This window comes from Aquila chrysaetos, chromosome 5 (genome assembly GCF_900496995.4).
Source record: "Aquila chrysaetos chrysaetos chromosome 5, bAquChr1.4, whole genome shotgun sequence".
Lineage (NCBI taxonomy): Eukaryota > Metazoa > Chordata > Aves > Accipitriformes > Accipitridae > Aquila > Aquila chrysaetos.
Window position 1 is genome coordinate 69,136,890 of NC_044008.1, and position 19,620 is coordinate 69,156,509.

A 19,620-nucleotide genomic window follows, 5' to 3' on the forward strand; every position below is an offset into this window, starting at 1 on the left:
AGGGCAAGCATGTCACAGTACAGCCCCAGGACAGGGGGGTCCATCGCCTGCAGCATCGATGTGGCACAGCCCTCCCTTTGGCAAGGGGGTTGTGAGTGGCACGGCCCTGCGAGCATGTGTGTTCCGAGGGGGAGGTGGGGGGGGACACGCTTTTTGGGAACGCTGCCCTAAGTCAGGAAACAAAAGACAGCTCCAAGAGGGCTGGTTTGAGCATGGGACCGTGATAAGGAAGAAAGGCAGCAGCAAAGGAAACAGCCGGAGCTGGTTTTGGGTCCGGCAGACATCGGCAGCGCCCGCAGGATGGCAGGGTGCAGGCAGCACCGCTGCACCCCAGCTGCCTCCTCCTGCCAGGGCCCTTTGCGGCTCGGCGTGACGTTAAGGGAGCTCAGGCTGGAGGAGGGAAAGCAGAAAAGAGCCAACGTCTGTTTGTGTTGAAGCCATCCAGCATTTTTTGCAGACATCAGCCAAGCAGCAGCAGCAATGCCATTGGTGGGAAGACGGAGTTATTTGGGGAATGCTGGACTCCGCACCATGAGAACAGCAGGGGAGGAGGTTGGTTTTAATTTAACAGGCCATGTTTACTCTTCCCCTCTCACCTTTGGACTGTCTGAAATGTTCAACGAAAGCCCCGGCGGGGAGGAAGGGGCTGCGTGTGCTTCCCCTTCCCCACAGCTGCTCCCAGGGCCCCCCCGGCCCCGCTGCTCTGCAGCGCCGGGCTGCAGCAGCCTCCCACGTTGCAGACCCAGGGCAGAGATTTCTCACACAATGAAAAAACAGGCAGATGCAAAGCCTTGAAAATACCCAGCTTTAATCTGTAAACTTGCAAAGAAAGACCCGGGAGCAGAGCAGAGGCGAAGGAGGGACGGGGGCAGGTGAGAGACGAGCAGCTGGGGCGCAGGGCCAGGGAAGATGCTGGCGGGGACGGATGTGCCGGACAGTCCCCGACTCCGACGTGCAAAAGTGCCATGCCCTCCGCAGCTGCCCTTCGCATCGACTCTTCAGCTATATAACCAAATATTCACCATCTCACCACCCTAGGTAGCGGTCAGGGGAGCCGGCAGCGTGCTGGAGGGGTCGGCAGGGCCAGGCTGAGGACCGGGGATGTGCAGCAACTCTGGACCCAAGCCTTGTACCTTGTGCCCCGTGTAGCAGCATTTGCTGGCTGAAGCATCTCAGGCATCTGCTCTCCAGAGAGTGGGTTTCAGCTGCTATTTGCCAGTGGCAGGAAGAAACAGTTGTATGACATGTGCAGCGATGGGACAGAAACCCAGCCCACCCTGGGAGCCGGCAGGCACAGCAGCCCCAGGCCACCGCGGGCACCTCCACCCCACCAGCTCCAGCCTGCGTGAGGCCGGAGATGGTTTTGTCTGGAGGGATTCAAAACAAAAAGGCTTTTCTTGTTAAAAAAAAAAAAAAAAAGTGTCTAATTCCTGTGGCTACAAGAGGAGGGAAATAAAGTTTTTTCCAAATCGCCGTGTATACTACAACTGCCCCAAGCATCGCTCGGGTGCTCCAAGGGGAGTTTTATTTCTCACGTCAGCTGCGCAGGCAGGGAGCAGGCTTGGCTGGACGCTTCCCCATCCCGGCCCTTCCCTCCAGCAGAACCAGGACACAACAGGGACATCGCTGCCCTGGTGGCGGCAGGAGGATAAAAGCTGACATTAGCAACTGCAGCAGCGAGGAGTCACGGTGAGTGTGGGCACCGGCTGGACTCAGCCGTGGGGCAGCCTGGGGGGCAGAGCTGAGGCTCCCTGGAGGGAAGCCAGACCCTGGCAGCACTGGGGACGCGGGGGCTGGATCAGGCCCTTTCAGCTGGACGAGAGCGGGGATGGCTGCAGGGGAGGAGAGGACCGGCGGCTGTGCGAAGGCTCATCCATGGCACACACGCAGCCCCTCCAGCCGCTCCCAGGAGCCCTCAGCTAGCTGCGGGGCCGTATCCTGCTCAGGTGATGGAGGCACCACAATGGCTCGCTGGCCAGGCTGTCAGTCATCACACGGCGGTTATTCCCCCAGTAGCACACAGTAAGCTCCAGGCATTGCCCCACAGGGCAGCAGGATCTGGCCCCTGGATCCTGGCGCCAGGGCAATGGCTCTCCCCGTGCACGCTTCGCTCTGCCGAATCGTCCCGTCCACGCTTGGCTTGTCAGAGCCTGGTTCCCTTGGGCACTCGAGGGCAGGATTGGGCCCCTGTTCTGCCTCCTGCCTGCCTGCACCCCCGGGACTGCCAGCTCCTCCCGGCCACTCTCAGGCGAAGGCACAGCAGCTTGATTTCTTCTTCTGTGACTCGATGTAGTCATGGATCTGGAAGCGGGGCTCCTCCGGCGGCTGCACCGCGCGCTGCTTCAGCTCCCTGGGGTGGTGGGGCTGCGTTACCCCCCCCTGCCTGCTCCAGTGCCAGTGCGGGAGGCAGTGGGGTCAGGGGGAGACCTCCCTTGCCCGGGTCCCCCAGGTACTCACTTGGCAATGGCCAGGAAGGCTAGCTCCACATTCATGCCCGTCTTGGCGCTCGTCTCCATGAAAGGCACCCCGTACTCCTGGAAGGGCAGCACCGCCCTGTCAGCGGCCAGCCCCAGAATTCCCTCCTGTCCCTCCGAATCATCCCTGTCACCTGGCTGAGGCTTGGGGACAAGGTGCCTTCCCCTCCCTGCCTTGCCCCAGGGTTTGTGTGCAAGCGGCTGCCACGCTGCCCGTGCTAGAGCCAGGTGGGTCTGGGTACCCATTAGAGGGGATGGCACAGCTGCACGGGGACCCTGAGCGATGTGCAATTTTCTGGGGGGGGGGCTGCGGTTGGGATAGACCCTGGCATGGCTCACCCTGGCCAGCGATGCTCCATCTTCCGTCCTCACAGCCCTCTCGCTGCTCACGTCAGCCTGCCAAGGGAAGGAAAGCGTCACCGCGTACCAGGGCCAGCTGGCACCCTGGGGGCATCTGGCAAGCAGGCAATGTGGGGTGTGCAAGGGGCTGCCAGGAACTGGGGGTGTCAGGGACCCAGGAATATCCAGTGCCCAGAGGCGAATCCAGTACCTGTTGAGCATCTGGAACCTGGTGGCATTGAGGATGTGGGGGGACATCCAGGACCTGGGGACTTGGGGCAGCACCCAGTGGGTACCTGTGGGCATCCAGGACCCAGGGGGGCTTCTGGTACCCTGCTGGGCATCAAGTATCCAGCATCCTCCAGGATTCAGAGAGCAACCAGTCCCAGGGGAAAATCCAGTACCCAGTCTGGCATTGGGCACCCAGCAGCATCTGGGACCCCTGGAGAGAATGTGGGTCCTGGTTGGGCATCTGGGACTTGGGGCTACCTGGGATCTGGGGGTGCATCCAGGACCTGGGTGGCCATCCCATACCCAGCAGCATCCCATACCCAGCAGCATCCAGTTCCAGGAGCATCCCATACTGGGAGCCTCAGCCTCGTGCTGCCCCCCACTGGCTGCTGGGGACACTACCCCCCCCCCCGAACCCCCCTAAACCTCTGGGGTCACCTCTGGGGCCTGGCTGAGCCCAGAAAGCAGCAGAGCCCCACAGCGGGTGTAGGCTGGCTGCACCCAGCCGGCAGGCAGAGCACCCACCGAGCCCCATCCCTCCACAGCCACAGGGACGGCAAGGGCACGGCACGGCACGGCACGGCACGGCACGGCAAACCGCGGGGTGCAGGGGGACCCTGCACACACCTTATTGCCCAGCAGCATGATGACCACGTCTTTCTGGGCATACTCGTGGATCTCCGTCAGCCAGGCCTGTGGGGCAGCAGGGATGTGTCAGGGTGAGCGGTACCCCCGTCCCTCCCCTCCCAGCCCTCACTCACCCCCACAAGGATGGGGAAAATGACTTTTTTTTGGCGTGGGAACCATTCCAGCATGACAGCTGAACAGTCCTGAAAACGCCCCGTCTCCTGGCTATGGCCCAAGCCTACACGTAGTTCACGTCCATCCCAAACCACGTTTTTTCCCTCCAGCCATTTACCATGTCCCTAAACAAAACTCACCCAGCCATGCAGCACCCAGCCAGGCGCCCCAGGGACGAGCTCCCAGCCGGCTGGGTCTGGCCAAAACAGCCGGCGCTTACGTGTAAAACAGGCTTCAAACTGCCCCAAACACCCAGCAAGCCATACACGGCACCCACGACTCCAATTCCCGAGGAAAAACACGTTCCCGACCCACGGAGGGGACTCACGCGGATGTTGTCGAAGGACATCTTGCTGGTGATATCGTAGAGCAGGAGCAGGGCTGGAAGGGAAGAGGCAGAGGCATTGCCCTGCTGCAGGGATGTGCTCCGGCTGGTATTCCCCCGTCCCCGCCAGACCCCAAACCAACCTTGGGCATCCCTGTAGTAGGCATGGGTGACGCTGCGGAAACGCTCCTGTCCTGCCGTGTCCCAGATCTGCCGAAAAGCCGCCCCGGTGAGAGCGGGGAGGGGAAACCCCTCCCAGGTGGGGATGCCCCTGTGGCTCCCGGCCCTGCCGGACCACCGCTCTCAGCCTGGGGGGGAGTTCAAGCAATCTGGCTGGGAATTGCTCACCCCCTCCCAAAGCTCACCTGCAACTTCACCTTCACGCCGTCCACGGCCACCACTTTGTTCTGCAGAAAAGAAGGAGAGCACGTTCATCAGCCCGAAGCATGCCTTGGTGTGGGTGCTGGCCAGCCCCGGCGTGGAACCTGTCATGCCCCGGCCCCTCGGCTGCTCTCCCCTGGCCAGCAGGATGAAGTCAGGCTGCCCGTGGGGATGGACGTTGAAGCCTCATTGCTACAAACCCTGGTCCTGCTGGGGGGCTGCGATGCCACGCGGTGGCTGTGGGGACATCCCAGAGCAGCATCCCCTCGTGTCAGGGTGGAAAAGAGCAGAATCAGGCCCTGACGGAGACAGGACACCAAGATCCCAGCCTGCTTTGGATCTGGTGCCTCGCTCACCTCCTACAGCCAGCACCCCCATCTTATGGCTCCGTAAGGAGCTGGCTAACGATGCAGGCTGTCCCGCAAAGCCCGGGGATGCCGATCTGCTCCGGGTCCTGCCGGGCAGCCCCGGGCTTGCAGCAGCCCCTGCCCGCGTGGCCGGGGGAAGTTCGGCAGAGCTGGGGAAGTGGGGAGGTCTTGCGTGAACTACATGCAAATGTGCATTCATTAATAACATCTCGGTGTGCTTTTATAATGTTTGCCCACCATAAAGCCCTGACCCTTCTGCCACGATTCCTCTGCTCCCTGTGCCGAACGAACCACTGCTGCACTAAAAATTTGGGCTATTTGCAGCAATTTAAGGCCTTCGCGTGCTACGAGCTGCCTGGGGATGCTCAGTGGGCGATGCTTGGGTCTCCAGCTCAGGTTTCCTTGCTGGTGGGAGCCTTGCTTGGCCCTTAGAGGTGGTTGCAAACACTGAGCTGGGGGGGTTGCAGGTAGCACAGAGCTTTATCCAGCACAGCAGGAGGAAATCTCCTGGGTTAGTTAGGGTGGTTTGCAGCCAGGCAGCCAGGCTGGGACTGGGGAAGTGAAGAGGCATTTGCAAGTGAGTGGAGAAGTCAGTTACTGGGGCTTAAGCAATAGCTGTACCCAACTCAGAAGAGCAGGGACTTCTCTCCAGAGGCCTGAGAAAAGAAAAGCAGGATTTACTGAAGGGCTATTTTAAGACTATTAAAGAATTGTACTTGGAGGGATGATTCTGGAAAGAGAAGACCCCTGTAAATAATTTGGTTGCCTGGAATTGTTTGAAATGGAAATTCAGCCCACGTGGAGATGATAGAAGTTGAGAAAATGGGCTGGATAAAACAAAAAACGCGCCCTAGGAGACACTGGAAATTATTTACCAGCAGCAAGCCATGAGCTGCTGGAGGGGATGCTTGCACAAGGCAGAGTGGGTACCTACGAGCTGACAACACCCCTGGGGCCACCAGCACTGAGCCCAGCAGTGGGACAGGGCAGATTTTCCTTGTTTCGTGACTTTATTGGAAGGACAGGCCACAAGACCCCTCCAAAGCGAACCCCCAACCCTCTCCCCCAGGCCCTGCTCCCCAACCTCCCAATTCCCCCCTGCAAGCCAAGAGCAGCCCAGGCAGCAAAGGCAGCAGAAAACCAGAGCAGCTGCAGCTGCGGAGGCAGAGGAAGCGCCGACCACGCTCGACACGTGTCGGCAGCCACAGGCAGAGCCCAGACCGGGGACAACCCCCGTGACTTCCAGCCTGCTGAAACGCCGCTCTACCCTGAGCTGCAAACAGCTCTGCCTGCCTGTGCATGCCCAGAGAGACCCTGCAGCTGAAATTTGGTGAACAGAGAGCAGCGGGAGGGTTTAAATGGGATCTGGTGACCTTAACGACTCCTCGGCAGCCCATTTCAGCCCTTTCCAAAGCACAAAATTACAGCAACCAGCGTTTGCCCCCCAAGCTGTTGGCCTCAGCCTGGCCGGTGGGCCGTGCCAGCTGCCCACCGCACACCCCGAGCCCACGCATCGGGCCAGGATGGGCCAAACCGAGGCTTTTTGCTGATTCAAAGGCAAAAGGTGACAGTCCCAGCGGGCCCTTCCCTCTGTTACAGCTCTCCCAGGGAAAGGTGGAAGGGTTTCAGCAAGTGCCTGCAGCTGGTTGGGAGAATATTTGGGGTGCAGAGGCTGGAAACCCCCTGTCGCTCCTTCCCAGCACCCCGTCATGGCTGAGGTGCAGGTCGGGGGAGGCGAGGGGCTGGCAGCTGTGGTGGTCTCACCCGGAAATCTATGCCCACGGTGGCTATGAACGTCCCGGAGAGAAAGGCCCCGTCTTTGAACTGGAGCAGGAAGCAGGTTTTCCCCACGCCCGAGTCTCCAAGTAACATCACCTGCAAGATGGGCGCAGGGAGAGGTGTCAGCGGGACGGGGAGGGGGCAGCATCCCTGGGTGGTGCTGAGCCCCCCCCCCCCCCCCCGGTCCCATGTGTCCCTCCGTTTCTTTCCCCAGGGCTGGTCCAGCTGGGTCTGGGGATGCCCCTGAGAGCTGGGGGTGGGATGGGACCCCCAAGGGTACAGCCAGGTGATGCCCCAGGGCAGCAGAGCAGCCCCCAGCCACCGAAAAGGGGGAGAGCAGAAGAGGAGAGCTGGTGGGAAGGCAGGTACCACACCAAGAAGAGATGTCTCCGGGCCGGCCCCTGGCCATCTCCCAGCCCAGCAGGCTCCTGGAGAACCGGCCGCAGCTCCCGGACACACGGAGCCACCTCCCCCCACGCTTTGCCCCCGGCCCGGGTGTGCCCAGCCCAAGGGGTAGTGCATGGCTTGGGCAAACGCTGCCGTGTCTGGGACTCTCACCCTGCCTGCCACAGACACCAAAGCAAACACGGTGCCTTTTCCCCTCCTGCTAAGCAAACAGGCTCAGCCCAGGCTCCCCAACTGCTCTGGCACCGCCGGACTCGGGCAGACAGCAGCCAGGACCATTGCTGGTCTCCATAAGCACAGCCTTACCAGATGCCCTAATGCCATGCTCTCCTCCCAGCTTGCCGACAGCAGCCCTTTCCTGCCCGGCAATAATTAACCTGACACTGACTGCACCTATCCCCTGCCTAAAAATGGCAGCGAGCAGGACTCCAGCAAGAAGGTCCATCCCTGCAAGCCCACCCTGCTGGGATGCTGGAGCCTGCAAAGCAAACCCATGCAGCCCCACTGCCCGGGCAAACACAGAGCTGTGGCCACCCTCGGCAGGGATGGCACAGCAAAACGCCCTGCGGGCCAGCACAGCCAGAGCTGGGGGCTGGAAATGCTCTGCCTCCTGCCAATTCACTTTGCTGGTCAAATCCTTCCCGGGGACACCCCAACCCTGCCCAGGCTGGAGGGCAGCTGGGAACACTGCTCAGTTCTGCCTCCACCTTGCTCCAGACCAAGCTGGCAACTGATTTCCTCCCTCAAACACAAAATTGCCCTCCACTGAAAGGAGTCAGAGTGGAGAGGACGAGGGCAAAGGAATAAAAGTGTTTTGGGGAAGGTGGCAGCACACGGGACCGCTTTGGGAGCCGGCTCAGTGAGGCGGCGCGAGGTCTCGGGCCTGGCACTGTCGGTGCCGGGCTCAGCCTGGGGCTGCATATTAAATTTTTCGGATAAAAGGTTCATCCGCCCTGTGCCTCCCCTCTGCTGCCAGGAAGAGGAGGGTGCTTCCCTGGGGTGACCCTTGGCCGAGCTGGGCTGGGGAAGAGGGGGGCACTCGGGGAGGAGGGTCCTCACCCCGATGCCTAGCAGGGGTGCAGGGGTGTTTGTAGTGTGGGGGCTGTGGGCTGGGTGCGGGGCCCTGGCCTGGCTCGGCTTTGGGGCTGCTGTCTCCCTCCCCGGTGCCCTTGGGGTGCTGCGATGGGCTGGATGGGGTCCTGTTTCCACTGCCCTGTATCATGGAGGGCACTGCTGCCCCAGCTGGCAGGACCCCCCCTTGCCTGGAGAAGTGCAGGACGGGCTTTCAGAAGGCAGAGCTCGGCAGTGTCCCACCCCCAAGTAAGTCCCACCGCCCACCCACCAAGCCGAGACCCCCAAAACCCCTATTTCTGCAGGTGGGCGACCGGGGGGGCTGGGACCCCCGTCGCCACCTCGGGGCAGGGACCCCCTATCTCCACCCCCCGGGGGGGGAGGACCCCCATCCCCACATCTGCTAGATCTGGGACCCCCCCGGGGTAGGGGCGGGCAGGGCTGGGGGGGTTCCGCTGGGGCCGCCGCCTCCTTCCCCTTCCCCTTCCCCTTCCCCGGCCCGCAGCCGCTTCCTGGGCGCGATCGCGGCACCGGAGGAAGCGGGCGGCCCCCGGGCCCCCCCCCGGACCCCTCCCGGTCTTCCCCGGGCCGGGGGGGCGAGCCCCAACCTTCACCCCCTGCAGAGCTTTTGGGGGGTCCATCCCCGCTCCCCGCTCAGCCCGCGTCACCTCCCACCTTGCCGGCCAGCTCGTAGTCCCGGGGCAGAACCGGGGGGTCCCCGCTCCCCGTCGGGGGGGTCCCGCTCCCCGCCGCCCCTCCGGGGCCGCTCATGGTGCGTCCGAGCGGAGCCGCCGAGTCCCGGCCCCCGCGGGACCAGCGGGAGCCGCGGCCCCACCCGGCCCGGCCCGGCCCGCCTTCCTCCTCCTCTTCCTCCTCCTCCCCGGCCAATGCCACCCCCAAGGCTGTGCCCCGGCCGCCTCCCTGCCCTGCCCGGCCCCGGGATGAGGAAGAGGAGGGTCAAGGCTGGAAACTTGCCCCCCCCCCCCCCCCCGCACCCCCACACCGGGGACCCCGGGGTGCTTGGGTTTGCCAGGGGCTCGGCGGCACCGGATGGCGGGCAGAGCCGTGGCACGTCCCGCCAGGCACACGGATGGGGAGAGAAGGAACCGCTCACCCCACAACTGAACAACCCCCAGCCCCCCCCCCCAGGGTGTGGGGATGGAGACCCCAGTGCCGCTAAATCACCCCCGCCACGCCGGCTCGGTGGGGACGGTGGCTCCCGCTCCCACCCCACCGGTGCAGTTGAGCGTAGGGGGTTTAGCCCGTCTGCTGCAGCCCCGACGGCTGCCGAACCGGGCCCCGGGTTAGCACCGAGGCGCAGAGAAGCCGGGAGGAAACCAGAAGCAGCGGCCGTTAGCCGGAAGCCACGCGCTGCGGCGAGCCAGTTCAGCGGCTCGGCTGGGACGGCTGCCAGGGCTCCCGCTCCCCCCGGCTGCTCACAGCCCCCAGCATCCTACGCCGGCCATTGGGATGTGGTTCATAGCACTCTTCATTTGGGAAAAGGCCAAGCGGGGGAATGCGGGAGAAGTCCTGGGGGAGAGCCAGGAATGTTGCATTGCCCAAAAACTCACTCCATGAAACTCCATCCACGTCCATATGTCTTCAAGCTTACAGGCACCACTCCGCGGACAGGAGCCTTCAGCTCCCTCTGATTTATTTTCCCCGGGGATACCCAGCCCATCGCCCCAGCAAGTCCAGGGCTAATCTCAGTGCGAAGGCCACGCGTGGCTGCGGGAGGTCCGACGGCAGAGATGCCCTCTGCGACGTCACCCGCCTCCGCGTCTTCCTCGGCTGCCGGCTCCTGCTCCAGCCAAGCCTTCCTCTGCCCCTCGGGAAAGGGAACCTGTATTTCCAGTCCCGTAACTGCGCTCAGACCCAGCCAGGGGATTTATAGTTTATATACGCACTTTCACCAGGAAAGTGCCCAGAGCTGAAGGCTGGAGACACTCGGAGCTCCTGGAAGCGGCTGAGCTCCCCTGCAGCTTGCTGGGGAGGGGGGCTGGAAGGATACAGCAAACCGTGTTGGCACTAACGGAGTTGCCTGGGCAGGAAAAACGCCTGGCTGAGCATCACCTCCCCACGCTGTCATTTGCTGCAGGAGAAACAAAGCAGCCGAGAGCTGGCAAAGGTCGGGAGCACGGCTGAGCCTCCTCTGACTGCCCAGGGCTCGGCACTGCCCGCAGGGGCACTCTTGGCTGCCAGCACCTGGGCTGCTTGGCCCCAGACCCCCCACACTGGTACCACATGTTTCCCTGCTTCCTTGGCTTGGACTCGAGAGAAAATCCCCAGGGGTAATAGCATCCTCATGGGTAATAGCCATCCCATGGGTAATGGCCTTTTGCTGAGCCCCAGCCTTGTCACGGATGCTGGAGGGATGCTGGTCTCACTGCGCAGTGAGGTCCCAAGCGCTGTCTCTGTCCCAGACTCCCCGAGGAGAGAGGACACACGTGTCAGAGCCACTCACCGGCCCCGCGGCAGCTCTGCAAATAGTGCTGGACGGCAGCCGAGTGCTTTTTCCAGGCGCTGTAGCCATCTGCCTGACTTTTCGTGAGAGCCCTGGGCCGCACAGGCAGGACACAGGCTGGCTTCTCCCTGGGAGAGCAGGGCTGCTCCAAAGGCAGCTTTCCGGGTGTGATGCAAAAGGCTGCACTCAGGGACGGCCCCACAGAGAGTTTTGGGATGTGAAGCCTCATCCATCCTCCATCCCCTCCAGCAACTGAAGCGCGCCTGCCCCCAGCTTGCCGGCAAGCACACAGCCAAACAGGGCCCCTCATCCAGCAGCGCCAAAGCAAATTCTCCCAATTCTTTGTGCTTAGCACCACTTAAAGCATAGAAACATAGCTTATGATTACCCAAATAAAACTGCTTCCCCAAGGGTAAGCAAGGTTGCACAGCCCAGGGACCAGGAATTGGGTTCTTACCGTAAACCCAATGCCCACGGTAGCGGAGAAGGAGCCAGGAATGAACTTGCCCTGGTCAAACTGGACCAGCAGAGATGTCTTCCCCACGCCGCTGTCTCCGACCAGGATTGTCTGCAAGGACCAGGTAAAGAGGAGTCAGTGCATGGAAGCAGGCGATGCCCAAGCCTGCAGGCACAGCATGCAGCCAGGGTCTGGGTGTTTAGGGAGAGGGTGCTGGGGGGATGCAGCAGTGAACACAGCAGGATCTGGAGGGACCAGCCTGGCCCCAGGTCATGGCAGAGCCGTGGGCCCCATGGAAACCCCATGGCAGCCCCCCTGCACAGCCCTGCCCAGCAGCAGATTGTCCCCATGGGCTGCTGGGTGCCAGCATCAGGGCCAGATGGCTTGTCCCACTGTGCCCTGTTCTTTGCTGTCCCCTTGGGTCCTGCCACCTGCCTGGGGAGGAATTTCCACCCCTCTGACCACCTCTGTAATAAATGAAATGTGCCCCAGATGGAGCTTCAGGCATGAGCCCCACTGTGCCCTTCCGAAATGCAGAGGTGGAAGAGAAAGCAAAGCGCAGCCCGTCGTGGGGAGTGAGCAGGAGAGACACCCCTGCCCCGGCTTGGGAAGCTGCTGAGCAGAGGCAGCCTTGGCTTGCACAGCCCTGGCGGAAAACCTCTTTGGGAGGACTCTGGCGGCACTGGGTTAGGTCCAAAACTGTTTAGTAAAGACAGTATCTCCCGCAGCTGCTGCACACAGACACTGCCACAGCCACGCAGCCTCTCTGGGGCACCGGGTTGTTTTCACGCTGCATTAATGCCGTGGACCCCACAGTGCTCCCCGCTGGCAGGGTGCTGGGTTTGAAGTCATGGAGCCTCTCTGCCTCTCCAGCCCTTCATGGGAAGCCCCAGGGCTCTCCTGCAGGGAGCAAAGCTTGCTTGTCCCCGAGCAGAAGGGACAAGGGAGCTGTGCAGATGTCAGAGCTGGGGCATTGCCATCATCTCCCGAGCAGCCTCCAAGCTGCCAGCCTGTGGCCCTGGTACCCACACCGCATTCCTGGGGAGCCCATCCTCCCTTCTGCTCCTGCCCGTGTTCCTCCAAATCCCCAGCCTAAGGGAGAGCAACGGTGCAAATGCAAATCCCTCCCTCCCCTCTCTGCCAGTATCTGGGTTTTGTTTGCTGAGCCACCGGCACAAACATTCCCATCCTTTCAGGAAACCAAGGCACTTTCAACCCTTTCAGAGGGACACAAGTTAAAATAAACACTCTGCTAACTGGTTTCTTGCTCAGAAGTGATTTTGGCTCTCTCTTTCAGGACACAGGTGTTGCTGTAGCTGCTGCCCTGGAAAGCGCTGAGCTGGCCCTGGGGCAGTGTCCCGTCCCCCCATCATGGGTCCCCGGCCACCCCTGAGGCTGCAGGGCTGAGCCAGCGAGGTGCTGGGCCTGAACCCCCCCACTCTGCCTCCACCTGTGCTGCACTTCACTGCATCTGTTTTTCCCCCTCGATTTGTGTTTAGCCCGATACAGCTCCAGCAGCCCTGCTCAATCCCAGGGCACCTCAGCTCTTCATCCCCACCCCAGGTGACATCGTGAAGGTCACTCTTTGCCTGCCAAGTGGAAGCTGTTGCTTCAGCATCTTCCTGATGGCCAGGGGAGCCTCTGCATATGGCCGGTCCCATCCTTCCATCACCTGCCCTGTACTGAGGGGCCCTGAGGTGAAACCCAGCCTGGCACCACTTCAGGCACTGCACGTACCCCCTTGTGAAGTGCAGGGCAGAGAAGCGTGGAGGAACGTGTTTAATCAAGTGCCCAAACAGCCCCGACAGGTCAAGACCTGATTTTGTGCTCCACGAGGCCATGGGGGATCCAACCACCAGGCACATGCCACAGCACCCGGCACCACAGTTCCTGCCACTCCACGGCCCCAAAGGAGTGGGCTGAAACCAAAAGCCAAGGAGCTTGAGGACCACAAATGAAGCAGGAACATGGACTGGCAGGAGACCAGCATCATGCCTTGCATAAATCACCGCACCACAACCTGCCTGGAGCCTGCTAATGCCGATACGCTTCAGTGAAACGCTCGCTTCGGTGAATCAGCATTTTCCCTCGGAAAAAGCATCCCAAACCCCAAACATCTCCTGGGAAAAGCCCGACCTGCTGAGCAGAGCTTTTGGCAGGAGGGAGCCCTGCACCTCTGCAGGGCTCAGAGGCAGCAACCTGGGGTCAGATCTGCAGCCAGAGATTTCTGTGCCCCCCCTAACTAGATGTCAGGCTGTTTGCAGGTCACTTGTACATTCAGAGCAGCCTCGTGGGTTGGGAGCATGTGCGAGAGCTGGGGGGATGTTGGGAGGCAGAAATCTCTGGGTGAAGTCCTTGCACGTGGGCCAGAGGAGCTGGGTCATCCCTTTCCCTGGGGGGAATTTCCCTGCCCAAGCCCCCTTTGGCTTTGCCCTGGGTCCCAGACACATTCCCTGTGCAGAGAGAAGGATCTGCCCTGGAGCAGCCACATAGGAAAACACCCCAAGAGTTCATTACCGTGGGGCTCCTGCACCCCAGCACTGCCTTCTTTGGTGCTACACTATTCCCAGGTAAAACACTGGTGCTGGGAGGTGCAACAGAACCAGCTGCACCCTGCATCACTGTCTTTGGGAGCAGTTAATGCAGAAAATGGCATTAATTATGGAGGGAGGAGAGATGGCTGGAATGAGCACCAGAAAGTCTCCAGAGCCCAGGATTTACAGAGAACATGTATAAAAGGCAGACTCCCATATCAATAATTTAATTGGGATTTATAAGAGAGACAACTCATGAATTGCTTCATGACTTAATAATAATAACAGTAAAAGTTGGCCTGAATCAGCCAAGAGATTCCTAATGACTTCAGGAAAAGCTCATGGGCTCTGTGGAGGTACAGCACAGTGGAAATCACTGTGGCCTTCCTGGCTACGAAATAAACATAAAAGAAGAATAAAAACCCCTCTGTGGAGTGGATGTGGCTAGCCAGCTGTTGAAACCTCAGTTTGGACATGCGTGAGTCAAGATAAGAAGCCTCCCAGTGACAAAGCTCCGTACCTGCCCTGCCTCTTGCCAGCATCCTCGGCCACAGCCCAGCCTCCCCAGCACCCTGCATTTTCCTGGGAGTTTTTCTTTGCCTGGAAAACTTTGGCAAAAACGTTCAGAGATTCCTTTTGGTGCTGTAGTTCTTCTCTGCATGGTGGTGTGGGGATGGAGCAGTGCTTTGCTGGGGTGCATGCACAGGTGGGCTGGCCAAGGCACAGAGGGAAACCTGGCCAAGACCAGGAAAGCTACTCGGTGACAGTCCCAAAGCACTGCTCCTGAGCCCCAGCACAATCAGAGAAGTTCTTGTTTCCAGCTAAAGGAAATTATTTCCACTGTGTGGGCAGAGGTAACTTCGCTTCCCCACCACCCCACAGCTCGCCTGCTCCACAGCCCCAGCAGAAAAGCAGGCACAGCTTGTAACACACCCCCGAGCAGACCTGTCTGCCAGCTCTGCCTTAGGGAAAGAGCAAATATCCCTCCCCACACCTCAAATTAGGGGCTTTGGGATAATTCAGACCCAGGTGAATCACCTCCCTTCAAAACCGCTGCTGGCTCAGTGCAGGTTGCAGACACAAGGCAGAGAGATGGGGCAGTGAGGGCAAACCCACTCAGATCTCCCCTACCCGTGCTGGCAGCCAGTGAGCAAAGGAGATATTTTGGTCTAACATGCCTAGGGAAGAGAGGTTTTGCACGGCTGTCAAAGCAGTGTAGGGAGGTGATTGCTGCATTTCCAGTGCCAGCCAAGCGGGAGGAGATCTAGGACAGCGCGTGTGGTTTGAGGTTATCTTCCCAGTTCATTTTTGAGCTTTAACGTGTGGTAGCTGGACCTGAGCTAACATGTAGCTAGCAGGAGCCTGACAGCATAAAACTCCAGTCCTGGGGGATGCAGGGAGAAGAGAGCTGCCCTCCACAGGCTCTGCTGCTGCTTTCAGAAAGCTGCTGAAGCCCCAAACCCAAAGACTTGCTCCCAGGTCAGCAGGATTTGTCGCAACAAATTGTGGCGATTGTGTACGTGCACCCCAGCACAACTGCCTGCAGAGCTCAGCCAGGGCGCAGCACTGGGAGAGGTCTAAGAGTGAAGCCATGGCTGCTTTCAGCCCCTGGCCACCCTGCTGTCATGGTCTCTCAGGGATGCATTACGAAGACTTATTTCTACCTGCCCTATGTACAAAATTGTGTTGCCTCTCCCCTCCTCCAGGCAGTGCTCCAGGGCAACTTGGATGCTGCTGGATGATGCCTTGAGCTGTCCTGTGCCACAGGGACACCTCAGGGCTGTCCCCAGCCTGCCCAGGCACTGTTTCACCACAGCCAAGCCCCTTACACTGGCTCGAGCCAGAGCCCCAGGCCCTCTGCCAGCCCAGCTGGACCCTTGCCCTGGCAGAGACTGCATTTCAGCCCTGTAGACACGAGCTCTAGGGCTGTGCATCAAACAAAAGCTGGCTTAGGTCACACAGGGGATCCCTGTTTGCAAACCGCCTGCTAACACCTTGGATCAACCACAGCCCAGGGTCATGTCCCTCTCCCCCTGGGGCTTGTTCCAGCTAAATGGATCCAAGCATCCAATGGGAGGAAGAAGAATTTGGCAATGGGTCAAATCACCTGAAAGCAGAATCCGTCATTTTGTGCCAAGTGAAACTTTTCTGGAACAGCCCAGAACAAACCCCTGCTGTTCCCACTTTGATTTGCTCCTAGCCCATTTCCTTCCCAGGCCTGGGTTTAGCCACCAATCAGAAATCACTTAACCTTTGCCTCCAGAGTGCAAAGCTCTCTTGGGGTTTCTCAGCACATCTGAAATGTGATTCCTTGCTCAGAAACAAGATCTAGCAAGGTACTTGCTGCCTCACATCCCTGGAGCAGAGCAGGCTTGTTTCTGCATGACAAGCAACCCAGCTAGGAGCAGCAGCGTAATACCAAGGGAAACAGCAGAGAACATGGGACTGGGATGGTTATTTGCCTGGGCAGCTCTTGTGCCCAGAGACTCATTTCCACCAGTGTTGTTCCTTTACTGCAGCAGCTCATTGCTGGAGAAGAGAGAGTTAAGGCTTTGCAAAGAATCAAAGTTTCTTGAGTCATCCCTGGAGGCATGTCCTACGTACTGGGTGTACAACAGAAATGACAGTTGCTAGTAATTGATATTTTTCTGCTAATCAAGGGCTGGGCACATTGCCCTGAGTAGAGCAGGATGTAAAATAGACTGGGATTTGTGAAGAGGGATCAACACAGCCCCAGCCCTTTCCCCTGCTCTGCTCTACCCCTGCTTTTCCCCTGCTGCCCAGGGGGGTCGGTCCCTGCACAGTCACTGGGGACTGCAGCAGAGGCTTCAGGACAGCAAGAGGGAGTGATGGGTGGATCTGGCAGAGCTCAGCGTCTCCTCCATGTCTCCTGGAGTTGCAGGGCAGCGTCTGACTGCAGCGAGCAAAAGCCCTGCTCCAGCAAAGCCTGCAGCAGAGCCTGAGCCACCCAGGTCTTGCGGGGAGAGCAGCAGCCCCGGCCACCCTCTGTGCAACGTGGAGTTACAAAACGCAGTCCCAGGGACCCCGCAGAAGAGAAAGATTTTAAAGCAAGGAGCTCAGGGATGGACGTCTCTTGGGACACCGCTATTTCATGGCAGGGAAGTCTCGGCTCCTTAGGCTGCCTCTGGCAAACAGATCCCCGGAGCGCAGGTCCCCCCGACCCCCCCGGAGCATGCACAGGACAGAGGAAGTGGCTGAACGCCGGCTGCGGGCTGTGCCGCGGGGCTGGCCCCTTTCCAGCTCTCTCGCCCGCTTTGCTTTGCAAACACGCCCGATCCTGCCGCCCCCCTCCCCACCGTCACCCGGGAGGTGGCGGTGACCGGGGCCGAGCCCCGCGGGTTGCCCGGCCCCGGCCGCCGCGAATTGGGGGGGGGGGGGGGGGGGCGGGGGGGGGGGGAAGAGCTGCAGCCCTATCCGCCCACCACCCCGCCGGGACGAATGGACCCCACCGAGACAAGAGGAACGAGGAGGGGAGAGGGACAGAGTTTGCCGGGGAAGTTCAAGCAGGCGCCCGACCCCGGCAGTTGCTCTCAGGCCGTCCCGGCACACCCCCCGCCCCCCCCGGGTTCCCCCTCTCTCCGAGCACCGCCGCTGCCCCAGCCCTACCTTGTGAAGCAGGGCCTCGTTGTAGCCAGCCCCCCCCGAGCCGGCGGCGCGGGTCTCCATGGCCGAGGTGCATGGGCCGGCTCCGGCCGCCGGCGCTGGGGGGGGAAGCCGGGTCGGGCCGGGCCGGGCCGGGCCGCTCCTGCAGCACCACGGACAGCGGCCGCACCGCCTTCAGCACCACGGACAGCGGCCGCGCCGCCTTCAGCACCACGGACAGCGGCCGCCCCCCCACCCTGGCCCGGCCCGCTCCGGTCCCGTTAGTTCCGGTCTGGCTCCGCAGGGGCCGCGGTTCGGCCCGGCCCGGTTCAGCACGGCACGGCTGGGTTTGGTCCGGTTGGGTTTTGATGGGCGCGGCCCGGTTCAGCACGGCTCGGTTCGGCTCGATCCGGGCCCCCGCAGGACAGCGGAGCTGTGCCCGGCTCCTCGCCGCCGCCGCTGCCGCCGCCGCCGCCGTGCCCGCCCCGCTCGCAGGGTTCCCCCGCCCGGAGGAGGCGGTGGGGGGAGGCCGGTCCCGCCCGGGGGCGGGGAGGCCGTGGGAGCTCCCCTCCACGCCGGCAGGGCCCGTGGCAACTTCCACACAACCGCTGGTTCCTCTCCAGGCCCCCCCCCCATCTCAGTCCGCAGTGATAGAGGCCCCCCCACCTCTGCAGAGATCCCGGGGCTCCCTGCCCAAGGGCACAGCGATCCCTCACCCTTGCCACTAGGAAACGCTGCCCTTCCTCCCTCTGCTGCGGGACACGGTCAGGCAGGTCTGGAAGGCAGCCCTGGGCAGAGAGTTTTCTTGCTGCCAGCTCCAATCAGCTGCTGAGCTGAGAGAATGAAGCCAGGTCTGCTGCACCGCTTGAGCCGTGCTTCACACCCGGCTCATTGGCACTTGAGTTAGGGAGCCCCACGCCTGCACTCTGGCTGCTCTGGCTGACACCCCTCCAGCCATCAGCCCATACAGCCGTCAGGCATCCATGGGTAGTGGCAAAGCACAGACCTGGGTGGTCAGCAGTGTCACCCCAGGGAGGGGCAGCAGCTTGCGCTAGCCAGGCCATTTCAGCTTCTTTACGAAACTGGTGCTAACCTGAGCCTGGCTACCCTGGCAGCTGTCCTTTGGAAACTCACTGCATTTACAGGGCCCAGTTAGGAGCCTGCTTGGAGTGGAAAACAAATTGTGTTTAAAAACAGGAGGAACCTGTGCCTAAACCTGGAGATGCCAGTCGATATCTCATTGAGATCCTTTTATTTACAACTCCCCTTAGAGCAATCTGGTGTTGTCAATTAGACTGGAAAGAAATTAATCTTTACTGAGAAGTTTATTTAAGAGAAACTCAATTCAATCTCCAGTTCCCTCCTTCCAGATCAGCAGACAGCCCCAAGCCAGAGGAACAGACCATGTTTCCAAGAGCCATCTGCATGCGTCCGATTGCTGTTTGACTGCCTGGGCCTGACGTTGCTAATTATATCTGCCCATTATTTCCTCTGACAACAGAGACAGTTCTGCCGGGTCGGATGATTGGTCTTGGCAACAACAGCTAGAAAAGATGAAAAACAACCCAGAGGGATAAGGGGTTTTCAGGCTTGCCTGAGGCCAAGAAGCTAAACCCAGGCCCAACACAGACCATCCTGCAGCGAGATCACCCTTTGGTCTCAAGCACTGGAAGACAATCAACAGCACAAACCCGAGCTATATCATGAGCCACAGTGTCTGGATCAGATAATTTACAAGTGACGTGGCCAGCATCGTGGTTCAACATAGTGCACACACTCCATACCAGATAGGGCCAGGAAGATGAGAGCAACAAACCTCTGGGAGACTTCAGCAAAGCCAGGGCAACTCTCTGACCTCTTAAATACACCAAGAACTTGTCAAAAAGCCCATGGCTGTCAGCACAATCCTTGCCATGGGAGTCCCAGTGCTGTAATGGCCCCTTGAGGATGGAGACCTCATGCTAACATGTTTCAAGTGCATGCTCAGCCTTCTCCTGCCCCAGTGCCTGCACAGAGCGGGGTACCGCCCCAACCTGAGCTGCCTGCTGGGTCACACAGACCTAGATCTGCCACAGGCACCGTGGGGCTCCACCCTGGGTACCCAAGCTGTGCTGGTGCTCAGGCAAACCTCTCCCGGGGCGTGGGATGAACTTAACCCCCAGTGACAAGGAGAGGAAGTCCCCAGTGCGCTACCAGCTCCAAGACTCCAGCCCTGCTTACCTCTGGAGGGGTATTACTGGCACATCCCTGTTGCAGGAGGGGCTCTGAGGGCATCTTCTAACCCGTCTCAGTTCCAGCAACATTTGTCTCCCTTTTCTGAGTCGCAAAGGAGAGCAGCGAGGAGCTGCTGCTGAGTGAGGGCCTGGCTGGGAGGAAGGAAAACCTTGT

At 60.5% G+C, this 19,620-nt stretch overlaps 1 protein-coding gene across 4 annotated transcripts; it reads right to left on the minus strand.

The window, feature by feature from the left end:
* Nucleotides 1-791: 791 nt before the first annotated feature.
* Nucleotides 792-17,945, minus strand: RAB37 (RAB37, member RAS oncogene family). 4 transcript variants are annotated; one of them, XM_030015744.2, is made up of 10 exons: nucleotides 17,257-17,882; nucleotides 11,096-11,206; nucleotides 6,684-6,794; nucleotides 4,536-4,577; nucleotides 4,314-4,380; nucleotides 4,174-4,226; nucleotides 3,672-3,737; nucleotides 2,814-2,870; nucleotides 2,458-2,534; nucleotides 792-2,350 (listed from the first exon to the last, which is right to left on the minus strand). In XM_030015744.2, the coding sequence occupies exons 1-10, from the start codon at nucleotides 17,314-17,316 to the stop codon at nucleotides 2,245-2,247; spliced, it is 750 nt and encodes a 249-aa protein (XP_029871604.1). In that variant the 5' UTR covers nucleotides 17,317-17,882; the 3' UTR covers nucleotides 792-2,244. The 4 variants fall into 4 exon arrangements, 3 of the variants coding, with proteins under 3 accessions (XP_029871604.1, XP_029871607.1, XP_029871606.1); XR_005932356.1 differs by lacking the exon at nucleotides 792-2,350 and adding an exon at nucleotides 3,110-3,255 and having other exon boundaries at nucleotides 2,504-2,534; nucleotides 17,257-17,945; XM_030015747.2 differs by lacking the exon at nucleotides 6,684-6,794 and having other exon boundaries at nucleotides 17,257-17,873.
* Between the last annotated feature and the right edge of the window lie 1,675 nt (nucleotides 17,946-19,620).

Excerpts from the sequence above, each read along its gene's own strand:
- RAB37 (XM_030015744.2), bottom strand. The coding sequence starts at position 17,316 with ATGGAGACCCGCGCCGCCGGCTCGGGGGGGGCTGGCTACAACGAGGCC. Across the intron at positions 11,207-17,256 it reads ACGAGGCCCTGCTTCACAAG|ACAATCCTGGTCGGAGACAG; the intron begins GTAGGGCTGGGG and ends TGGTCCTTGCAG. Across the intron at positions 3,738-4,173 it reads TGTCCTTCGACAACATCCGC|GCCTGGCTGACGGAGATCCA; the intron begins GTGAGTCCCCTC and ends GCTGCCCCACAG.